The 23,748-nt window shown below is 35.8% G+C and overlaps 2 protein-coding genes and 1 long non-coding RNA gene across 12 annotated transcripts in view; 1 reads left to right on the forward strand and 2 right to left on the reverse strand.

Moving 5' to 3' along the window:
• LOC124222894 (Y+L amino acid transporter 2) overlaps positions 1 to 8,971 on the forward strand; it is a 40,860-nt gene extending 31,889 nt beyond the window's left edge. For 2 of the 3 annotated variants that reach the window (XM_046634370.2, XM_046634371.1), the window contains exons 6-11: positions 1,830 to 1,953; positions 2,121 to 2,321; positions 2,402 to 2,476; positions 3,013 to 3,172; positions 3,644 to 3,736; positions 5,634 to 8,971. In XM_046634370.2, the coding sequence (XP_046490326.1) occupies positions 1,830 to 1,953; positions 2,121 to 2,321; positions 2,402 to 2,476; positions 3,013 to 3,172; positions 3,644 to 3,736; positions 5,634 to 5,701 (721 nt within the window). In that variant the 3' untranslated portion in view covers positions 5,702 to 8,971. Of the gene's footprint in view, positions 1 to 1,829; positions 1,954 to 2,120; positions 2,322 to 2,401; positions 2,477 to 3,012; positions 3,173 to 3,643; positions 3,737 to 4,713; positions 4,774 to 5,633 lie in introns of all 3 variants that reach the window. The other variant, XM_046634372.2, reaches the window with a different exon arrangement.
• LOC124222895 (uncharacterized) lies at positions 665 to 5,635 on the reverse strand. The gene is made up of 6 exons (XR_006884146.2): positions 3,228 to 5,635; positions 2,918 to 3,154; positions 2,579 to 2,827; positions 2,082 to 2,472; positions 1,808 to 2,001; positions 665 to 1,164 (listed from the first exon to the last, which is right to left on the reverse strand). It is a non-coding gene; the product is annotated as an uncharacterized lncRNA (long non-coding RNA).
• Positions 8,972 to 15,272: 6,301 nt separating the features above from the next.
• Gprk2 (G protein-coupled receptor kinase 2) overlaps positions 15,273 to 23,748 on the reverse strand; it is a 30,386-nt gene continuing 21,910 nt past the window's right edge. For 6 of the 8 annotated variants that reach the window (XM_046634075.2, XM_046634073.2, XM_046634076.2 and 3 more), the window contains 4 exons: positions 21,383 to 22,647; positions 20,098 to 20,235; positions 18,285 to 18,413; positions 15,273 to 17,407 (listed from right to left, as the gene is read on the reverse strand). In XM_046634075.2, the coding sequence (XP_046490031.1) occupies positions 17,312 to 17,407; positions 18,285 to 18,413; positions 20,098 to 20,235; positions 21,383 to 22,647 (1,628 nt within the window). In that variant the 3' untranslated portion in view covers positions 15,273 to 17,311. Of the gene's footprint in view, positions 17,408 to 18,284; positions 18,414 to 20,097; positions 20,312 to 21,382; positions 22,648 to 23,748 lie in introns of those variants that run through there. The other 2 variants (XM_046634079.2, XM_046634077.2) reach the window with 2 other exon arrangements.

Consider the following 23,748-nt stretch of genomic DNA (forward strand, 5'->3'; position numbering starts at 1 on the left):
CATAGACAACCAAACTCACATCTACGCGACACGGCCATCAGTCGTAAGGCGCTCCTTCGATCAAGCTCCTCGCCTCAGATGTTCTCCTGATACCAGGAGTAATTTTTCGCTGCAATTTCTCCGATTTGCCCAGCCAAGTGGGAGCGCCTAATCATAGGCAACCAAACTCACATGTACGCGACACGGCCATCAGTCGTAAGGCGCTCCTTCGATCAAGCTCCTCGCCTCAGATGTTCTCCTAATACCAGGAGTAATTTTACGCTGCAATTTCTCCGATTTGCTTAGTCTAACCAGAAGCGCCTAATTATAGGCAACCAAACTTATACATATGTGACACAGGCTTTCAGGCATAAGGCGTACCTTCGATAGAGCTCCTCGGCTCAGATGTTCTCCTGATACCAGGAGTAATTTTTCGCTACAATTTCTCCGATTCGCTCAGTCTCGGTGGAATCGCCTAATCATAGGCAACCAAAGTTTTACGTATGTGACACGGGCTTTCAGGCATAAGGCGTACCTTTGATTGAGCTCCTCGTCTCAGATGTTCTCCTGATACCAGGAGTAATTTTTCGCTGAAATTTCTCCGATCCGCTTAGTTCCAAGATAAAGTGGCACAAAAGCTAGCGATAGATGAATGAATAGACATTTATATTCACTGATGCTTTTATTTATTGTTACAATCACTATCGAGATAAACATACAGTTTTTCTATGTTGTGTAGACAAATGGACAATTAAAATATTGCAAAAAATTTTCGCATTACTGTAATCGCATTCTAGATCGAACTTAAGTGTTGTGTTAAATGTGTAAAATAAAATCTACCAATAAATTCACTTGCTCGGCTTAATATACTATCTTACGTACAGAAGCTCACAATCATCATTATAATAATTATCGAAACACATTTAAAATTGTTTCTATTGTTCTTGCGCCTGATCAGCGTGGCAGATTCAGCTTCGTGCTGACCATCAGAAATACGGCTTTCACCCAAAAATGTCAATCCTCACCGCGAACGAACTTCTCCAGTAAATCTTATTCTCTGCAAGCCTTGGTTGTCAAACGCTTGTCACGCTACCATGAGTAATGCCGTATCTGATGTGACAGAGTTCCGGAAACCCCTGGAATGCTTCCCGATGACTTGAGCCAAGCGGACAGCCTTGATCAGTGCTGTAACACAAAATTAAATTTATTTAGTTACATTACCATATAAGTGAAACCTGTTGTATCATTTTGTCCATCATATTCACAGATTGAATGTATCCTCAATTTCCGTGCTCACTTGCCAATTATACCCCTAGTGCCACATATACTCTATCTGAATTAAAACTAGCCAGTAGTTACTGTTAGAGTAATTATCGATGTCAAGTTAATAAAGGTGAAACTGTGAGAATATTTCAGAGTTGGATAAGTTTGTTTGTGATTGATAACAATTATGCACAGGCAATGCTGAAAATCAGACTGTTTATTGCGTGCCTTGACACTGCACGCGTCTAATGGTAGATACAAGTTCACTACTAAACTAAGCCAAGGTCACAAACAATATGTTTGTCAAATACACACAACGTCGAACAACCATACGGCCAATGCGGAATATTATACGTCAATAATAATTCTCTAAATTCACGGACGAAGACATACATGGTTTTGTGACCATATCATCGCTGACGAATGCCTCGAGTTCGAAAATGTGGTTAGCAAAATTCCCCCTAATGTAATGTGTGTACAAGTGTGTTTGTATCAAAAATTAAACCGTCCTCCGGTTATCTTGTAAGGTATTCGAGTATTATTTATAACTGAGAAAAAACCTTACCACTAATTTTCTTTTCCTCCAGGAATCTACCCAGAGCCATTGGAATTTCCTGTACTCTAGTCACAATCGTCTACGTTTTCGCCAATGTTGCTTTCTACACTACTCTTAGTCCCGACGAAGTTCTTGGCAGCGGAGCTGTAGCAGTTGTAAGTAAAAACCAACGTCACCTCCATCTTTCATTTACAAACGGATGCCTGTAATATGGAAAATTGGTCAGTATAACGATCTTTGGAAAGGGAATGGAACAATGCACCTGCCATTGATGTAAACTCACAATTCTGTATATCATCTAAACCATTCATGCTCTGTACAGACATTTGCCAATCGGCTCTTTGGCGTGATGGCATGGACCATACCAGTCTTCGTTGCTTTATCCACCTTCGGAGCTGTCAATGGTATTCTGCTAACATCGTCGAGGTTGTTCTACGCCGGTGCCTGCGAAGGACAGATGCCAGAAGTTCTGACAATGATACAAATATCCAGGTTGACTCCTACCCCAGCTGTTTTGTGCATGGTGAGATACACAACTCGCGGTTAATAATACCAACTCCGCATTGGACAGGCTGAATAGTTGAAAAATTTTACTCATTTCAGGCTCTATTGTCGATGGTCTATCTCTCCTCGTCCAATATCTTCAAACTTATAAGTTACGTGGGATTCGCCACCTGGGTAAGCAACGTGATAACGATTAGTTGGAACTGTTTTTCATTGTCTTGATGTATTTTGACAAGCAGTTCTGACCGAAATACTTCAATGCCTTTATAAACTAACCTTACTATAATAGCTTAGAATGTCATTGGGATCACTTGCACATATCCATAACTTTCAATCTTAAATTCATTATTCTTCGACTCTTTAGAAAAAAGGATTTAGAAATCCTGAATCACTCCAAAAGTGATCAAACAATTGTGACACCTCAGTCAAGTGCTTGTGCATGGTGTCCAGTGGTCCTGGAAATGTCTTTGTATGTCGCTCGTCTTTCAAAAGTCCGGGAAACTATCCCTGAATCTTTCTTGTGTCCTGGAAATATACTATTTTTAATGTACTTGAATTTGATACGGATTTTTAACTGGACACCGTGTTGTGAAATTTATATCGTTTGAAACTAACCATCGAGAACAACGTTTATTTGTAATTGGTGAAGAAATGAATGAACATTGAATGCATCCTACTGGCGACGAATCAACCATGTTTTCAATCCCCAGATGAGTATAGGTGCGTCGGTGCTTTGCGTGCCTTGGCTTAGGTGGGCGCAGCCTAATCTTCCGAGGCCAATAAAAGTGAATCTCATTTTCCCCGTTGTGTACATAATCGCCACGCTCTTCATCACCCTCGTTCCCATGTATGCTGAGCCAATGGAGACAGGTGAGAAACATTTCTGGTTGAGCATAATTTCTAAATATTTTTCACGTTTACTTACAACTAATGAGTGTAACTTCGAATTCCGATAACTCGCCAACCATATTCTTAGCTATCGATATTTTTCCATGACGGAGTTCAATCGGTCAATATTGTAACTCAGAGTTCAAAGTCTTGATTCCATTGCACAACCTTGAAAGATTAAGAATTATTAATAAATACGTAATCACAAATGATAGTCACATGCAGACTTGAATTAAAGTGACTCTAATTTTTTATTCGTCTTTCGACTTTCTTCTTATTCCGTTTGTCGTAATATTGGACTTGATAAGCTGCACTAATTGACTCGACATCATTCATGTATGCGCCGTGTTTATGTAATTAATGTAATGATTATAGCCGGACATTTGAAATTCCAATTATAATGAGCCTTTGTATATGGAATATACCAATGAAACTTTGTAACCGTGTTTTCAGCGTACGGTTGTCTCATGATCTTGTCATCAGTACCTGTTTACTTGTTCTTTATCGCCTGGAAAAACAAACCCAAGTCATTCACCAAGACAGTAGGTGAGTACTGAAAGATAAACTTGAACAAACAAGCTAAAAGTAATGAAAATAGGTATATCAAGACTAGATAAATAGCCGCACACTCTTCTTGAAAATTTCTTCCGAGTGTCCCGAGGTATTCTCAAATATTGTGTCAAGTTTTTCGACTTTAATTGTCAAATTGAAAATGCAGAGCTATACTGTTTGATAAAAAGAAAAACTCTCAGCACTGAAAATTCGATGAATTTGACTTTTATCAAATTCCGCATGGCAAACAAATGAAAAGAAAATTCTTCACTCAAAGATGGTAAAATAATGTTGCAGTAATTTTATAAAGGAAGAATCACATTTCTTACTATCAATTTTAGTGGGAAAAATTTACACGCATCTCTCTCATTCGATACAATATTCAAGTTAAAACTAGTTTAAGGTTATAAAAAAATGGAAGATATCCGACAAGTATTGCCGACTCCACGCCACTTGAAATTCTATTTTGTCTGTAATACCATTCCTAGAGTATATCGGCAATTCAGCGTCATTCCACGAGGAAAAGAATGACGGCAGGAATAAATTATTTATAACTCCACTTTCGGGAAACGTCTAAGAACTGAAAATTTCGCTTGCTCGTAATTTTGTTTAACTGACACAACCGTATCACCGATACATCCCTTGGGACACTGACAGAATTTTTTACCGTAAGGGTTTTAGTCGTGCACAGAGAACAATGACGATCATTTATCATTAAACATGAAAAAAAAAAACACTCGAGTTTTATCGTGTAACTATTATTTTTTTTTTGTAATCTCTCTTCCATGTATCTTATATAATTATATTATCGTACAATGTTACTGAACAGGTTTATTATTTCAACACTATCGTTGACTATTCGAGAAACACACGGCTATACATACACGAGAAAACACTTTTTATACATATTATTGTAGTTAAAATTTTCCCTCATTTTATTTTTCTGCTAGTTAACACTTTTTTTCGTATAGGAGCCTTCACCCAAAGTATGCAGAAGCTGATGATGGTTGTCCGACCAAAGACAAATTAAGGTTCATAACACACGATACATAATTATTACTATTATTAATAATTATTTAATATACTTCTTCGAATATCATATCTATCATTTTATCGCCTCACGTGCATGCGTCTGCAATTTACATGAAAAAAATTGTCTTCGCTTCGAAGAGACATTGTATAGTAGTGCTCTAATCGAAAAAAACTATTAATCGAAGCTGCCGTTTGATCGATTTATACCACAGCACTAATACACAGTCTTGGCAATGTTTTTCCACGCTTTTTGTAATAAGTAACCTTTACAAGCCTATATCATGATAAGTATTCACTAGTAAATATTTTGCCATTCGCTTATTGCACTGCCAAATTAACTGTAATTAAATTTTTCAACAATAACTGTAACTTTATAAGTAATAATAACTGTGGAATTCATATTTATTCTTTCTCATAATAGGTAAATCTTTTCTTACTTTTTTTTTTTTTTTCATTATTTGTTTATTTATTTATTTATCGAATATTATTTTGCTTGCTTTATTATGACACACGCGCCAAAGCACACCCTCACAAATCGATTTCTATAATATACGCACTTTCTATTAAAAAGATGCTCGAATCGAGCATTTTATTTCTACGACGAGTTTGTGATGAATAAAAGAAAAAAGAGAGAAAAAAAAAAAAAACTAGAACCAAATCGTTCCGTTCAGAATTTACCCGAGACTCTGGTACGAATTTCGTCGATTTTTAACGATTTTCTTAAAGAATATTTCGAACAGAACGATTTGAGGTGATCATCATGGTCACAGTTATTTCTGATACCGTAAACGCATTAAAAATGTCCCAACATCTTCTCTGTGCATACTAACGAAGATAAATGAATTAAACGTTGTTTCAGTAAGCACAACGAGGTTCCTGCAGAAGATAATGCTGGTAGTTGGAAAATCGAAACCCGCTCAGGTTTAACGGCCTCAATTTAAATGAAATTAAACGAAAGTTCATTTATAGTATTTCTAGCATACCATGACGGCAACGATAACGTGTGAGGTGAGAAGAAAAAAAAAACAAGAAAGGAAAGGAAAAAAAAAAGAATTAAAAATAAAATAAATAAATAAATAAATAAATACGGCGCCCAAGTGCAACGAGCAGCCACATTGAAATTGGGTGCCTGACGAACCGCACGGTCAACCATATTGCAATAACGATCCGAACAGTGTAATTATTTGTCCGTTCCAAGTGACGTATATGACTTATTTTTGATTGAAGAAAATTGATTTTTTTTTTTTTTTTATACATGTTTCTTCAATTTCTTTTTTTCTTATCCGCGTTCCACGATGCACCTTCCACGCATGATTACTTTTACTGTAACTATAATTAATTTATACACAAATATTGACGTAGTTTTTTTTTTTTTTCTATTTAGGATTATTTTGTATTATATATTATGTCGTATTGTATGTATGAAAAAGAAAAAAATAGAAAAAAAAGGGCTAATCTCGCTTTGCGTAACATTATTATTACATATTAGCATATTGTAAGGTATTTCGGTTGACCCGGTAAATATGATATATAATATACATACATTCGTACATACACACACACACACATACATATATATATAATATATAATATATATATATAACTATAAGGAAAACGCGTATACATATTATGCATAATCCTACGTGTTGAATGATATTGTTACTTATGTGAATTCTGTATAATTGATTGATGTAATGGGACTTTGATGATTCGTTAAGTGAAAAAAAATGTTCATTCCATAGATGTATCAAATTCATCGACGCGGTATCTTTAGCATACAATTGCGGAATCACTTTGCACATGTTCGACTGTATATCCGTATAAAGTTAGATATTATCATTGTTCGAAAGGTTCTTCTTGTAATTGTCAAGATATTCGAGACGGGAGAAGTTTTTTTTATATTTATTCATTCTTTATTTTCCGCAAAATGTTTCAAAATAATTGACTCGGAAATCGGACTTAATGCTATAACTCAACATTTGCCAAATATTTCAAATCCAAAATTGCTAGAGTTTAATTCGTAGTAAAACATGTTGATTTACGATTTCGTTCGAGGAAACGATATCTTTGAGAATTCGTTTTGAAAAAACTTGTAACGCCTGATTCTTTTTTTTTTTTTTCTCTTTTAAATCGCTGAGTAAAAATGAATTGAAACGATTGATAAAAATATTTACTCGTGTAAGAAAGTGTTGAGAAATTTTTAAGGCCCGATACAATACATTTTGCCAACGATTGGGAAAAGGCATCGTTAAAATATAACACTTGTATCCGCTTGCAACTTAGACTAGGTAAATTATTCGTATAAATTACGAGTCCTATTAGACCGAATGAATACTCGAACCAACCACTCGAAATATTATTTTAATGAAAATACTGTAACAAACTGATCTGAACGACGTCTTAAATGGCGTACATAAAAGCGAATTAATAATAGGGCAGCGAATCGATTATTGCATAATATTGTTAATATTATTGTCCAAGGAACGTGAAAAAAGATCTTGAGCCCTTATTTCTTTTTTAATGTGTACATATATATTTGAAATATTTTTCATTATGACGATATTGCAATATTTCGTCGATTTTGCTCAGTAGACTATTGATTAAAACAAATTAACGCAAGACTAACATTAAATAAGCTTCTTTTCGTCGTATCTCAGATCGAAGTTTATTATTGAATTCCACTCGATATGATAATCAGCCGGAAAAAAAAAAAAAAAAAAAAAAAAAAAAATGATACTATCGGTGACCTTTGATGATAATTTTTCCTTGCTTCTACACGTCTGCGGTTCTATGTTCCTAGTTAATTTCCTTTTCACGCATAATTTAATAACAACGATAAGTTAAATAAAGCCGGATAAACTGTTCCTTTTTTTTCTTTATTTTTTTTTTCTTTCTCACATTCATCTCCCATCTTCAATCTCACGCATTCCTCTGAATTTTATTTTGTCATTGTATAAATATATCAACGAAGGTAGAAAGAGAGAGAGAGAAAAGAAAAAAAAAAAGAAAAGAAAAGAAAAATAGAGGTTATAATATACATATAATTGAAAACAGCTGACGCGATTTATTGTTCGCGCGTTACCATCGATTCAAAATGATCACAGCATGACGGAGTGATTGAAATATATTTATGCATGAACACGATTAAATTTAAATGTTCAATATTACACGAGGAATCAAAGTACAAGGGTGTATAAAATCGTTATCAACTCGTAGAAACGAGGGTAAAAGAAATTGCTAAGAAAATAAAACAAAAATGACAAAGAACGAGGAAAAAATATATAAACTATTGTAACAATAATAATAATATATTTACACGCGGAGTTTTAATTTTCGCAATTTCGATGCAGATATCACGCTATCGTGTTACAACTACACACATATCTTACGTAGATGAATCAATAAATTATGACCAAAAATTTGTACACAGGGTGACCTGCTAGTGTCGGATGTAGAAAAAAAAAAAAAAAAAAAAAAAAAAAAAACGAGACTTTGGCTGTCCTAGTAATATTATTACAAACGTACGGAGTCCTTGTACTATTATTATTATTATTGTTGTTGTTGTTAATATTATTATTATTATTATTGATGTCGACTAAAAGGTTCATTAGATGACAGACGAGGATTTTAATTTATCACCATGTATTATTATAACTATCATTACTACTCTACGTATAGTTGAGCGTTTTTAAGAATATAGATTTTTCAAAATAATCGAGCAATCGACCTTCGATCAATACGGTTATAGGAATGATGTAAGCGTATAGGGGTAAAAAAAAAAAAATTACATCGATTGCAACGATTCACAACACAAATAATAACTAAATATGATTGCGTGTAAGGTACAAATTTGTTAACGGTAAGAAGTGGTGAGTTTTTGAATTTGAAGAAATTCTTACTTACGTTTGAAGTATAATAACGTGTGTTTCGTGTATCAGGATATCGGTTTAACTTATTGAAATGAAGTTATAATATTTCGGTAAATTGACGAACAACAATCGATGTAATTTTTTACCATTATATTATATGCCAACGAATTTTGTACAAAATCTGCAAATCGTTGGGGAAATATTATAACGATACCTATTTTTAATTAGATAATGATAATTATGTATACCCTTTGATTAACACAAATGTGACAATAAGACATTGACTGACTATAAATGAAGTAGAGAAAAAAAGAGAGAGAGAGAGAGAGAGAGAGAAAAAATAGATGCAGCATTTTATATGAGTACGATTAATTAATTTACTTTTCATTTGAGCAGATATTTTGATTACTGTGTACGTGTTCAAATGAACATTGTAAATAAGTGTCTAAATGCGGTATGTATCAAAATGAATATTGTATACTATTTCAGTGTTTATGCGGTACGAAACAGCTTAGGATCTGAACAATAAAACTTGTGACGGTATTTCAAGCAATTTTCTCGTCTTCTTATTACCATGTCCATAATTAAAGGTGTTGAGGATTTTTTTTTAATATTCAAACAACGTTCGTTGAGATTCGAGATATTCTGCAATCAATACCGAGTCAGAATATTTATTTAAGGCCTGATTGTAACTTCCATCGGTGAAATTGTAATATCCGATTGATATTCGAAACTCACTTTTAGAAGTGACAACGTATTTGAACAACGTGGCTCGACACGCGTTTCGTCATACATTCAATCTTAACACAGTTCCGAAAGAAGAATTATTTGGAGTAGATCAGATTTGCTCGATATTATGAAAATAGATAAGATGTTTGTTCGGTCTACGATTATTTTCTCACAATTTTATTACGTGTCTATTATAGATATATACTCACATTTAAACTTTCATGGTGGTTTCTTCGCGACATGGAAATACGATAAGCCGAGAAGTAAGAATGATTATTAATCGAGTATAATCGATTATTTTTCATCGCAATCGGTTTTTGTTTTTTACGTGATTATATGATTAAAGCATAAGTTATTATCATTGTCTTACTTATTAAGTACCTGTTTTATACACTGAGATAAATTTTTATTTCCGGTTACCGATCGGTCCTTAACTATTTTCGTTTTTTACCACGATCGAAAAATATAGGTTCAGGTAAAAAATGAAAATTAGTTTTCCAGCCGTTACCGGAAACTCTAGTATCAGTTACTATTCTTTCTCATTACGATCGCTGTTGCTAGATTTTCTTGCAACCGTTGCGAAAATTTAACGCTCGCGCAAGAATAAATTGACGTTAAAGCCTTGTTTAACTAAAAAAGTAGAGTAAACCTCGGAAACTGATTTTGCGTTGCAATAACCAAAAAAGGATCGACGATAGCGCAAAATGTTTACGCGTAACTAGTTTTTCGTAATCCCAACAATATTCAAACAGTTTTTTTATAACGACAACTGTTTTACTGAATTTTTCTAGTTACTACAACAAATGAAATTTTTCTCAGTGTACAACAAGCGAAAGATGAATGAATGTTTTCACCAGAAAATGAAAAATATTTTGAATAAAACTACAAATTATGAAAATACATTTCCGCTATGAAAACTACACCCTGAGATTAAAAAAAAAAAAATTGGTTTCGGATGCACAGTTTGAAAAAAAAAAAAAAAAAATACGAAATCATCTATTAATCGATTAATTTTAACCGATTTAACCGAGTCGTGTGATATTTTTTTATTGGACTCGATTGATCGACGCGTCGATTATTTTCAAGTTAGCGTCCATCGCTGCCGAGGAGTAAATGAAAGGATAATCAATTTGGCGCCGAGTTGTAGTTTTCAAACATGGTTCATTCATTGGATAGGTACACTGACATGAGTAAAAGGGCGGTATTTACCGGAATAATTCGGTTCACCGTCACTCCGCATACAAATCATTGCACTTAATGCGTTATTTATGTATATTAATAATATATATCCACCGACATTGTGATATGACCTAGAATTCTATATTACATATCTACGTGTAGTTAATACACACACGTGTACGCTTACATACCGATATTACACGTATTCACGTATATCAGGTTTTTGATAATCATTGCGAAATAGGTTCAACTGCTTTTGATACCGGTAATCGTTGAGAAAAAATAGTTAGCGTAAATGTCTTTCATTTCCTCCGTACGTAATGTTTTAATTACTTCTGATCAGGCCGACGTCTTTGATTATGCGTTCGTTCGTATATTTGAGAGGCCGTGTGAAGGCTGGGAACAACAATTCACTCAACATGTACTCAAGTGCAAAGAAAGAATTTTCATTCATTCGCTTGAAAATTAATGAATATAATAAATGAAAAGAAGTTGGACATTTTTTATTTTGTTTGGTTTTGTTTTTTTTTAGCCCTGATATATCGTACATATGTGTACATACGTAGGTATGTATAATTATTTACACGAAACTCGCTACGCACACGACGCAGTAACTATATGAAAATTATTTGGTTTTATCGACGTAAGGAACAAAATGTTTTTTTTTTTTTTTTTAGAATATGACAAACCACGAATAACGGCAAATTGTGATTAAAATTTTCTCTGCATTACAGTTAGATACAAATATATTGGGGGGGGGGGGGGCTTCGCCCCTTGTATAATGTTGAATCCCTGGTTCCTAGATGGATGTATATACAGAAGGTGAAGGGTCAAGTCTTCATAGGTATTACGGTATATACGTAGGGTAAAGGGTTGAACCTTCATAGTCACAAGGGCATAAGCTTGGGATAAAGAGTTGAATCTGCATAGGTGTAAATGTGGCGATAGTGAAGGGAGGGACGGGTGGCGGAAGGAAGGGCTGGATTCCTGGCGCGAGATATATTTATAATATAGAGAGATATACGTATATGTATGTATAACGTTGCAATTCATCAGCTATCGCGTTGGTTACTCGAATCGCAAGTCCCACTTTGCTCGCACGTAAACGTGAAAGGATTGCTATTAACGGCGGAAGTAACATTGTCGATCCAATTTTTTTCTGGAGAAAATAAAAATCCCGAACGCGACAACGTTATTCGAGGAAATATCAGGCTTTGCCGAGTTTTATACGATTCGACGGTTCGTTGTCCGCTGGTCGTCGAATCGTCTCAGGGACCCTGATTTTTGTCCGCACCCTTTGAAAATTTCACACAAGCCTCGAAGTTGAATCGAGTCAAAGACCCCCCGTTTCAAAATCAAGAAACACCGTACAGACTCTACGAAGTGAATGCGATAAATATCGAATCTTCGAGCATTTTTACCCCGAAATTCAGCCTCGAATTCTTTGCGGCCATATATCGAGTGGCGTGGAGAGTAGGACAAAGGGTTGAATCTGCATAGGTGTAAATGTGGCGACAGTGAAGGGAAGGACGGGTGGTGGAAGGAAGGGCTGGATTCCTGGCGCGAGATATTTTTATAATATAGAGATATATATGTATATGTATATAAAACATGTTTACACCTGTGAGCGTCAACAATCGTGTGAAAAGAAGAAATCGATGACAAAATAATAGTTACTAGAAATCCAAGGGTGCGGGAACGTAATAAATAAATGACAGATATAACGGATTGAGTATATAGACAGTAAGCAGAAAAAATTCATAAAAATTTGCCGTTCATTTCAACCATCCCGTAGTTTTATTATTCAACCCCTCTTTTCGTTCAATTTTCTATTCCACCCTCAAATTTCTTACTCAGACAATTTTCTATTACCAGCTAAAATTAAACACGATTTTCGTGCACGTTGGTGTTTTGAAAGCTTGTCTTTTAATGTTAGATACAATTAATTATAATCAGAAATAAATATCTACGTAATAAATTCGATATCGCGTGTCGTTTCACATGTGTTTTATTATTATTATTATTATTATTATTATTATTTTTAGTAATTTTAAAGACTCTTCAATTCATAATGTTACCTATTTCAAATCTCTACTCTCTTCGCTTATTATATGTATGTACAGTAAAATTGTTATTCATTCGTTTGCTTTTTTTTTCCATCTTTTTCTTTGATTTACCAAAATTTTTCTTTCTTTTTTTTTTCCACGTCGATTGTTCGTTATCTTTCGCGTACAATTATACAATGACCCGCACTAAATTCCCGCTGAATATTTCAACGAGCATGATTTTCCTAATTTTATAATAACATACAAATAAAAACGACACTGCGCTTAAAGTCTATTATACCAAAGATTCACACGTAGACCGGCAAAACGGACCAAAAAAAAAAAAAAAAAAACAGACAGGCGGACAGACAGACACGGAAGTGGAATGATATTTGGTTGACCCGTGAATAATTGATCAGATGAATATATATATGTATATATACCCTTGCAAATGTATGTGTATGTATATAAACGTATAATCCGTTAATAACGTTCTGACAAAATTGTAAATATTCGAAAAATTAATAACCCGCGAAACAGAGAATAAAAAAAAAAAAAAAAAAAAAAAAAAACCTTGTGACACGACGTTTTGAATATTTTTACGGAGATTCCTGTGATATTATTTTTTTATCCTTCGCAATCAATATTAAATTGTTAAATTTAAATTCATTCAAAAGTATAAATCATAGAATTTGAGCAAGAGACACACGTTCGGTTAATCGTAAATTGTTTTTATTTTATTATTGATTATTATGATTATTATTGTTTCCGTATTTTTTTTTCTTTTTCTTTTCTTCTTTTTTTTTATAACTTTTATTTTTTACTCGTACTTCTCACGTCAAACACTAATTCATCATGCTCGTTATTTACAATTTTAACATTACCGATAGAACTCGGGTTTCACAATTTTCATATATCCATTAGCAACAATTCTTTCTTCCTATATGGGGTTTATGTGGATTTCACAAAACACACACGTCTAATGTAAGATCCTAAGCGATTTTTTACGAGTCGCATAATACAAAGCATGCACGCACTCTCGTCCTTCTCGTATTAAAAAAATAAAGTAAATCCTTAATCAAAATGGGCAAAAACAATCAACGCGTACGTAGTACTTATTAATATTAACGATTGATAAAAATATACACACGTGTTTTTTTTTTTTTAAATAATTTCAACAGAAATAAAATTGAATGATATGAGAGAGAGAGAAAAAAAAAATAAATCGAAAGAAAGAAAATAATAATAAAAACAACAATAATAAAAAGAAATTGCACCGTACGCTTTTTCATTTCGCAACGTTTCACGTTACTTTTCCCTAATTCTTCTTCTGTTTTGAGTAAACACGTCAATTTTATAAAATAATCGTCCGTGTCTCGAGACAGATGTACACAGTTATTCGATTCGAGCTTAACAGTTAAATTAATCGAATAAAATTAAATTATTTTTTGTGTGTGAGTGGTAAGTGCGTGAGTGTATTTTTTTATATATATATATATATATGTATGTATATAATTTATATCACTAATACACAGTTAAACCTTGTGCGCGGAGTATCTCAATAGTATAGGAGGCCGGTAGAAGAAACTACAGTAAACAGGGGGGAAAAAAAAATATCTATAACGTATATTATAATATTCAAGATCAAGAATGCATTCTAACCCTAATCACCTTGTGAGACATATCCTTCTTTTCATACAATTCGATTCATCACTGTCGTATAATACAATTCTTTAATGAGGTACTATAGGATACTTCGAAGTAGATCCCTTCTTGTACGCACGCCAATATTTTAAGGTACGTTAAATGAAATGTCGTTCAGTTTTCTGGTGTACGCGACACACATTCTCAAATGCTTTGAATGTTCCTTCGTGAGTTTCTTTATTTACGAAATATTCACAATTTTCCTAAATTTTTTGGCATTCGATGTAAATTTTTAGAATTTATATTTTCAACTAATGCATATTGTATAATTATAATGATGATAATAATAATGATAATAATAATAACAATAACAACAATAATAATAATAATAGTTTGGCATATTTCGGTCTATATTTCATATACCTGGCAGGTAAGCCGCGAGGAAAAACTAAATTTGCAGTAGAAAATAAAAAAAAAAAAAAAAAAATTGCCAGCAATGTACACTATCAGTAGGCAATAGTCAAACTGATGCTTTAATTAATCATAAATAATAATAAAAATATCTGTCATATTTATATCAAATCCTAGAGGATGCGCTAGTCATTAGTTTCGAATAAATAATAAATTTCTTTCGTCATTAATTTGTACATTGAAACAATTCAAAAAATTCTCGAAGATTAAACTGCACTTCAAGTTCACAAATCACTCGTTATTTTGATTGAATTTTAATGATTTTTTTACGACTCCGTTACCGATTGGAAGGGGAAAAAAAAAAAAAAAAAAAAATTAAACATTAAACATCTTATGCCTCTTGCTTATTTCCCCTGTATAGGTTTTTATTAATATAACTCAAGACTTTTATTGCAAAGTTCCCAGGCATAATAAAATGGACTATGAAATTGTTTTTCATCTCTGATATCGAACAGTTCAAGTTTTAATTACAGTAGCAATTTTTGGGCAACCATATGCGAAATAAGATAATAGCTACAACAATTCACCGTAAAAAAGCGGTAAACTTCAGATTGTACGATCTTTGAGGTCCGACTGTTCGGTGTGAAAGCCAAAATGGCATTTTGAATGGTGCTTTGGCTTTTTTTTTTTTTACATAATAGAATGCGTTTGATGAATCCAATGTTGACGTTGCTAATTTTCAATGATGAAGTAATCTTAAAGTGTGCATTAAACTACTTTCTGTAATAACACAACGGTAAAATAACTTGAGAAAGTCACGTAATAGAAAAAGGTATGAGATTCAAAACTGTTTTGGTAGTACCGTTGGTAATAAATCTTAAAGGCTATTGCAATCTCTTGACCATTTAACTTAAGAGAGCTATGTCTTTATAATTATAATTCTCAGCGTACGCACAAGACTCGGTTTTGCCTCCGTCGAACAAGCCGCTTTTGGGAACTGACCACGATTCGTAGTTTTTCTAATTCAACTTTCGAACGGATCAAAGTTTCGTCTGCAACGTCAAACCCAGATTAGATATTTAACTGTGAAAACTGTACATCGAAGACGAAAGTTACAGAGATTGAAAAACTGATCGCTCTTTTTCAAGATTCTAACTTTCGCTGAAACTGCAGCTACGAGATTATCACCTTGTATTATTTTGAACGAATCACTCGGTGTTTATAATTCTCATTTACTACTGTTGGAGATGAAATTCAGCAATTGGTCAGTTCCAAAAGTCGTTCGACCGGCAGAAACGCATCGGCATGCGACTCTTCAGTATCCGCAAATGGCCTGAGAAATAACAATATTTACGTTTCAAAATTAATGCTATTCTAAACTTATTATCTAATTGTCTCTCGTGAAGAAAGCCTTAAATGACTAATTTGAGTTTTTCAGACCTTCAATTTTTATACGAACAAATATATTATATATAAGTGCGATTATTACAGCTGGATACTTGATCACATTAAATGGCATTCCGACGTCAGAATTTATCCATATTAACGAGGTGAATGTGCGAAAATACGTTCTGTTTTTAATTGATTGGCTTGATTCGTAGGGCCGTTAAATGCCGTGGTTCAGGCGATGATCATCATTCATTTGCATAGTAAGTTTTTATCTGGACTTCGAAAGAATCCGAGATCGCGGTTTTCGCAGTCTTCTTTCAACCGCGAGGTAACGGTTATTTGAAAAATGGGAAGTTAGAGAGAGGGAAGAGTTGTTGGTGCAAATATCTGAAAGACAGTGGCGCAACAATGAATATCGTTCGTGATATTCCAAGCACAGAAATAACGCTCTCAAATCTGGAATCCCAAAAAATAATGGGTGTGGCTAAAGCAATATGGCGCCGCAACTGGCTTATCAGCTGATGGTTTTAGGTCAATAGTACGAATACAAACGGGCATTAAAAATCTCCGTGCAAATGATTACACGTTTCTTTTGTTACATTAAGTTGATAAAGGGAATAATACCGGTTAAAAAATAACTTTCACAATCAAATACAGACCTATTAGAAGTAATAAGCTTCCTGCTACCAGATGGCGTCTTTTGATGGTAAAAAAAAAAAAATGGAGAGAAATATATTGTACAATAGAAAAATATTATTCGTCACGTAATTCCCTTTTTTTTTTTGACAAGATAATTTGAGAGCTGCTCTATCGGTCTTTGTCATCACTCATTTGTTTCCTCTTGCGATTATTCATTTGTTTTACCGTTAATTAAAGTAAATTAATGTCAGTGAACTCTACAAGCCCGGCTCAATCCGGCCTGAGGATGTTTTGTACCAAAGACAACGGTAGTTGTTTGTTTTTTTTCTGTTCCATTGGCGCCTGGCATCGTTCCTTGTTGTTCGAAGTGTCCTTTTGGCAACGTCGCGTATGGTCTTGATATCGGTGTCCGTCGAGACGTGGAACCGTCTTCGTAGTTGGTATGATGTATGGATTACCCAGCGTGCACTTTACCAATAGTGCTGTTATTTCGACTTGCAACAGGGCGCCGCGCCGCGCCGCGCTGGATCCGAGACTTACTATTTCCCCGCCTAATATAGTTAGAGGCAGCAACGCGGGTGCCGGCGAGCCGACGGTGTCGATGTTTCCAATAATCCCGAATTCATCCGGGATCAGCTGGCCGGCATCTCCGAGATCTGGTTCTGCGATAGCTCGAGAAGATAACACTCGGAGACGGGTATTTCACGGGTCCTGGCGCTTTGCTTCTTCTGAAATATACAAGCAACACCCTTAGTCTCGACAATCGAGGGGATATTTGTCCAGAATACACAGCTATAAAGTGCCAATCAAGAGTCGGTAATCAAGAGATCTACCGAATGATATTAGAGAGCGAGAAATGTAAACAGTTTTTGCGACATGCAAACACCTATTCTCATAATCTTTGTTACATCCGCTCTGAGGTTTTGTACAACGGAAAAACATTCAAGATAACAACATAATTATCTAGCATGATCACACGGTCGTCGTTGGGACAAAATGGCGTCGGAAGTAATTAGTCAGCTGATTCTTTTAGTTGAATCTCACGCGTATCAAGGCACAGAAAATACCGTGCAAGCTAACGGACTTTTATTTTGTTGCATTGAATGTGTGTGGCATAAAATGTACGATAAAAAACTGCTTTTATAATTAAATACGACCCAATTATTGTGACATATTTCACTGCCACCAGATGGCGTCTTCTGAATTCCAGAACCCGAACCCATACAATCTGCATAGATATCTATTCGCTATTGAAAATCGGTATGCGAGAGGAAAAGTGGCAAAAGTGGACAAGGCGAGTAATACGATTATAAATTTGCAATGCGTCATCTGGTGGGAAAAAATTGAACTAATGCAACCAGGTTGACCGGTGACCGTTGACAGTGTTTTTTCGTACGTGGATGGTAGAACGGATAAACTATTGATTATGTTTAATAGACATGAGTAATGTGAAACCTCAAAAATTACCATCCGTTTCCATTAAAACAAAAAAACTTAGGTTATGTGGTGATAAAATGGCGCCAACATGAGGACATTTTCCAGTAAAAACGTTTCCTTTCTGTAACGTGAAGAGACTGGCGGGACTCGAATGATTCGGTTCCCTACCTTTCTTCGAAACGGAAAGCATCCTCTGTTCTCGTTGCTAGGTGGCGAATGATTGATCAGGAGATCCGGAGTCGGGGTGTTGTCTGGTCCTAGAACGTTCAACTCCTTGAAGCATTCGGTCTCTATCATCTGCGAAAAGAAAGGATACGGAAATTGGTATTGACGTGAAGACTGCAGCATCGCCACACCGAGTGGAACAATCGGTCGATTTATATGTTCGTACAATGGGGATGTATCGCAGTTAGGTGAAAAGTAAAGAATCAATGCTACGTCACGTCACAAACACCGGAGCTAGAGCTTTATACAGCTTCTACTTATTGTAACGCGCAACTTCTGTCTCTTATTGTACGTACAATAAGCAAACCCGATGCGAAGAGACATCTGGTTCTGAATTGCGGTAAGGATTGAAACTCTACAAAAGGACCTCAGGCGACAATGGAGTCACATAGAGAAAAAAAAAAAATCTATTCATTACCATGCGTATAATTTCGTTCGCGGTAACACGAATCGTTTTAAGAAATCTTTTTAAAAACTACGCGCTCACGTTTCCCGTGTTAAGATTGCGATAAAATTCAGTTTCCGTTGACGTCAATACGCTTATTTTTCTCGCTGCCTGTGGTTTCGAGATTATGATTAGATGGGAGGTCAATTCTCGCGGTTATACGCGCTGCAATAATTTTTTTTTTTTCACTCCATGTGAACATTTACTTGACTCCATACTTCAACTTTCAAATTTCTTGATTACTACGTGTTCACAACTGGTTTTAGTTTCGTGGTTTTTTATTTTTTTTTTTTATTTTTTATATATATATATATACGCATAGTCATAATGACTTCTTACGCGAGATGACGTCCGTAGTAAATCGCCTACAGGCATCGATAAAGTACTTGTAACCACTTGAGTTTCGCAGATGTTCCACGGTACCTATTGCAAATATAAGATTACTATAAATCTCGATCTTCGAAGATTTTTAAACCCCGCACAGTGTTCGAGGAATTTGTTTTGCGAATGGGTATTTTAACTCTCGATAAAACTCAGTTTGGATCGTATGAAAATAATATCTCACTCTGCTTTCGTGGCTCGGAAGAACAACACGGTCAATGAGAAATACAAGGTACTCAAGAAGTGTGCAAAGTTACCCAAAGTGTATTGATTGATAGATTTCTTATCACTGTTACTGACAGTTCGAATTTTAAACAATTTTTATATTACTATTTTTACTCCGACATCACATGCATTAATCAAGAAATTTTTATTACTTTCGAGACTCTGAAATGTGGACTGTACAGCAACAATGAACAAAAAAAAAGAAAAAAAATTGAAGACAATGCATATTATTTTACGTTCTCGTAGAGGGATGCTTTGAAAAGTTGACGTAACGATTTTTGATAAAACACTCGGATTATACAAATAGCGAACACTTGAGTTATTCTTTTGACGTCGAGTCGTGAAAAATTTAGGGTCGGCAAAATGATGCCTGTCGAATACACGTGCAATGTACTGTAACGCACAACTCTTTGAAGTCGGTTGAAATTCATGAGGTCTCGATGGAATCCATAAAAACCCGTCGAGTTGCACGAAATCTACGGAAAAACTCTGCGTAACGTTATAAAAAGTTTGTAAAACCCATGACTTTCGGATAAAAAATTTTCTCAGAGAAGAAATACATTTCTTGAAAAGAGTTTCCTAAAAATGTTTGATGAAGTTTTCTACGCGATGCGAAACCTTGAATAATGCGGAACGATATATAACGACATCTTTATTAGTTCTGCTATTTTATTTCTTACGACCGTAACTAAATGTATTTCTTACCTCATTCTGCCACGGAATCGAGACACTCCCGGTATTAAATTTGCTGTAAAAAGTGTCGTCGGTTGCGTCCAAGTTGACACCCTTGACAGTGGAGAATTGCTCGATGTCCAGAACGTCCTTAGCGTAAACGGCATGCGGCTGCAAGGTGTCATTACCGATTGGGTAAATTTTTAAATACGTCGAGAGGAGTCGTTGTTCAACACTGATTTCTATACTAAACGAGAAACGTGATTTGTGGATTTTCTCTACACTCCGACGTGTTTCAGTAGATCAAATAAGATTCAGCGCATATTTTCATACGTACCAATTTGACTGTTTTTGCGAGTAAAAACGAACTATAAAATTTCCTTCTCGGAGGATAAAAAAACTGCAGATATTATCGTTTGTTGATGCTGAATTCGGTTTGTAAAAAAAAGTTGCATCATTGTCGAAAAATCTTCGATTTTGGTGCTAAACTTTATAGGTGATTTTTACCCTTCGCGCGTCGTATTTGGCACGTAAAAAAATATAAGCACACTATATTTTTCGATGCTGTAAAACATATCGCAGAACGAGGGGTTGATTGCGCATCGATTTGATGTACACCTTGTTTCAAGATTACAAAAACTTCAAAAGATTTTAGAGATATGAAAGGATTTCAAAAGATCGTAAGAGACTACACTGGATTTCAAAAGGTTAAAAAAAAAAAAAACAAAAAAAATTTCAGAGACTTCAAAGATTTCAACAGACTTCAACAAATTTCGAAGGATTGCGAGAGATTTCAGAGATTTGAAGGGATTTCAAGAGATTACAAGAGACTACATGGGATTTCAAGATTGAAAAAAAAAAAAAAATTTCAGAGATTTCAAAAATTTCAAAGATTTAAACAGACTTGAAGCAAAGTTCAAAGAACTGCAAGAGATCTCAGCGATTTCAAAATATTTCTGAAGATATTGTCAAGAGATTTCAGAGATTTCGAAATATTTCTGAAGATACTATCAATAGATTTCATAAGATTTCAAAAGATTTCAAAGATTACAGAAGATTTCAAGGGATTTAGAAAGGTTTCCGGAAAAGCGTGCGTCAAATTTCACGAGTGATAAACACCTCGTCGCAGAATGAAAAAATCGTTGAAGTACACACCTCTGGTTCTTTCGTTGACAGTTATTTAAGACATTTCTTAAGTTCCCGTGACTTTCCAGGGATTTCCACGAAAGTGGTTATACCAGGATGGACTCGATTGCAAGCAAACTAGGTTGAGAAAAGAAAAGGACCCTTATCCCGTTTCGTAAAAGGATGTACTCACGTCAGGCACGAAAGGCGGTTCCCACATCCCAGCTTCAACCCTCTTCCAATTCAGACACTGGAAGAAGCTGTGAAGTTTGACCTCCTTGGATCCATGCCTTCCGCATTTCGAGCCGAGCCTTGACTTGGGATTCTTTTTAAGCAACTGCTGACAGAGGCTTTTCGCCTCCTCCGTAAACTTGTGCGAGTACTTCTCCTGGTCCTCCTTGACCCTGCGGTCGACCTCCTCGCGTTTCACCTTCTCCTTCCGGGCCCTGAACGGTGCCTGGCCTTCGATCATCTCGTACAAAAGGCACCCGAAGCTGAACCAGTCCGGCGAATAGGTGTACTTCTCGTTGTCGATGACCTCGGGAGCCATGTAGCCGACGGTTCCGACTCTACCCTTGACCATGTCACCCTCCATGATCTCGACCGCTAGTCCAAGGTCGGAAATCCTTACGTGTCCGTGATCGTCGAGGAGTATATTCTCGGGCTTGCAGTCGCGGTAAACGATGCCTTGAAGGTGAAGGTGGTCGAGACCGCAGACGACTTCCGCGGCGTAGAACCTGGCCCGGTTCACATCGAAGCCCGGATCGCCGCCCATGTTGTATATGTGAAACTTCAAGTCACCGCCGTTCATGATGGTCAGGACGAGACAGAGGGCGTCCTTGGTCGCGTAGGCGTAGGCCAGAGACACAACGAACTTGGAGTTTATCTTCTGGAGTATGTTCTTCTCGACAAGTACCATCGCCTCGCCCTTCCGTTTCTTGATACGCTTCTTCTCGAGTTTCTTGCAGGCGTACATCTTCCCCGTGGCTCTAACCTGGCAGGCGCAGACCTCGCCGAAACCACCCTTACCCAGGACTCGGTACATGCGGAAGGTCTTGTAGGTGACCGGCTGGCTCTCGAGCCACTTCCATTGAAGGTACCGGTAGAAGTAGAAGCTAGTCAGGAACGCGGAGAACGGTTCCCCGGCAAGGAAGTCCTTCACTTTCTGGGATATCTCGTCGAAGAGCTCCCTGTTCCCAAGACTCAGACGCTCCTCGCATTGGGTTATAAGCGCGTCGTTCAGCACGTCCACGACGTCCGAAGCCTCGTGCTTCAGGTAGTGCTCGAACAGCTCTTTTCCGACCTCCGATCGATTCTCGTCCATCTCTATCTCGTACTTCTCGATCTCGTCCAAGAACAGATTGTAACGGTGGTAGGATGGCTTCTTGTTCTGGCAGAACTGACGAAACAGCAGCCTCCCAATCGGCTGCTGATCGACCACGTAGCTGTACTTGATATCTGGAATTCAAAACGGTTTGTCTGATTACACAGGTCTGATTACACATGCACTGAGAAAGATTTCATTTGTTACAATACAGTAACTAGAAAAATTGAGCAAAACAGGTATCGTTAAAAAAAACTGTTTGAATACTGTTGGAATTACGAAAAACGAGGTACGCGTAAACATTTTGCGATATCGTCGATCCTTTTTTGGTTATTGCAACGCAAAATCAGTTTGCAAGGTTTACTCTACTTTTTTAGTTAAACAAGGCTTTAACGTCAATTTATTCTTGCACGAGCGTTAAATTTTCGCAACGGTTGCAAGAAAAACTAGCAACAGCGATCGTAATGAGAAAGAATAGCTACGGATACTAGACTTTCCGGTAACGGCTAGAAAACTAATTTTCATTATCTACCTAGAAGTATATGTTGTCGATTGTGGTAAAAAATGAAAATAGTTAAGGACTGACCGGTAACCGGAAATAAATATTTCTCTCGGTACGGGACGTTTTTGCTGAATGTCATGTTTTCGAGTGTACCGAATCCAAAAATGACTTCCATTTCCCTCCATTACGTACATTGTTCTTGCAAAACGCAAGGTTTAACCATAAAAAAAAAGCAGAACAATAATGAAAAAAATCACCGTTTTATTAAAACGAACTAAACAATATTTCTTACGAAATTAAACAAGCAAATTTCTTTGTGAAATTTATTTAACATTCCGTGTTTATTCTTTGTGCCATATGAAACCTCTTCTTCCTCTCTTTGATACCTCCCTGAACACGCTTCCGCTTTTAATTTTCTGTTTCCCTTTTTGTATTTACTCTCGAGTTTCACTCTAATACACAGTAAATGAAAGTAGAGAAATCACTTTTGCGTAAGATTTTTAGAATCAAGAATAGGATACCAACCAGATTTCGAGTTAAATGGGAGATTGACTCTAAATGAAAAGTCATTCGGTGTAATTTTTTTGATTTTTAATTTACGTACGGTTGATAAGACATATATGTATATCTCTCTCGCTCTCACTCTCTCGCTTGTTTTCTCGACGTTTCACACTTGTGAAAAACCTGGATTTACCAGATGGGTGTGACCAGAGCCAAGAGCCTAACCTCGTCT

This window comes from Neodiprion pinetum, chromosome 7 (assembly GCF_021155775.2).
Source record: "Neodiprion pinetum isolate iyNeoPine1 chromosome 7, iyNeoPine1.2, whole genome shotgun sequence".
Classification (NCBI taxonomy): Eukaryota; Metazoa; Arthropoda; class Insecta; order Hymenoptera; family Diprionidae; genus Neodiprion; species Neodiprion pinetum.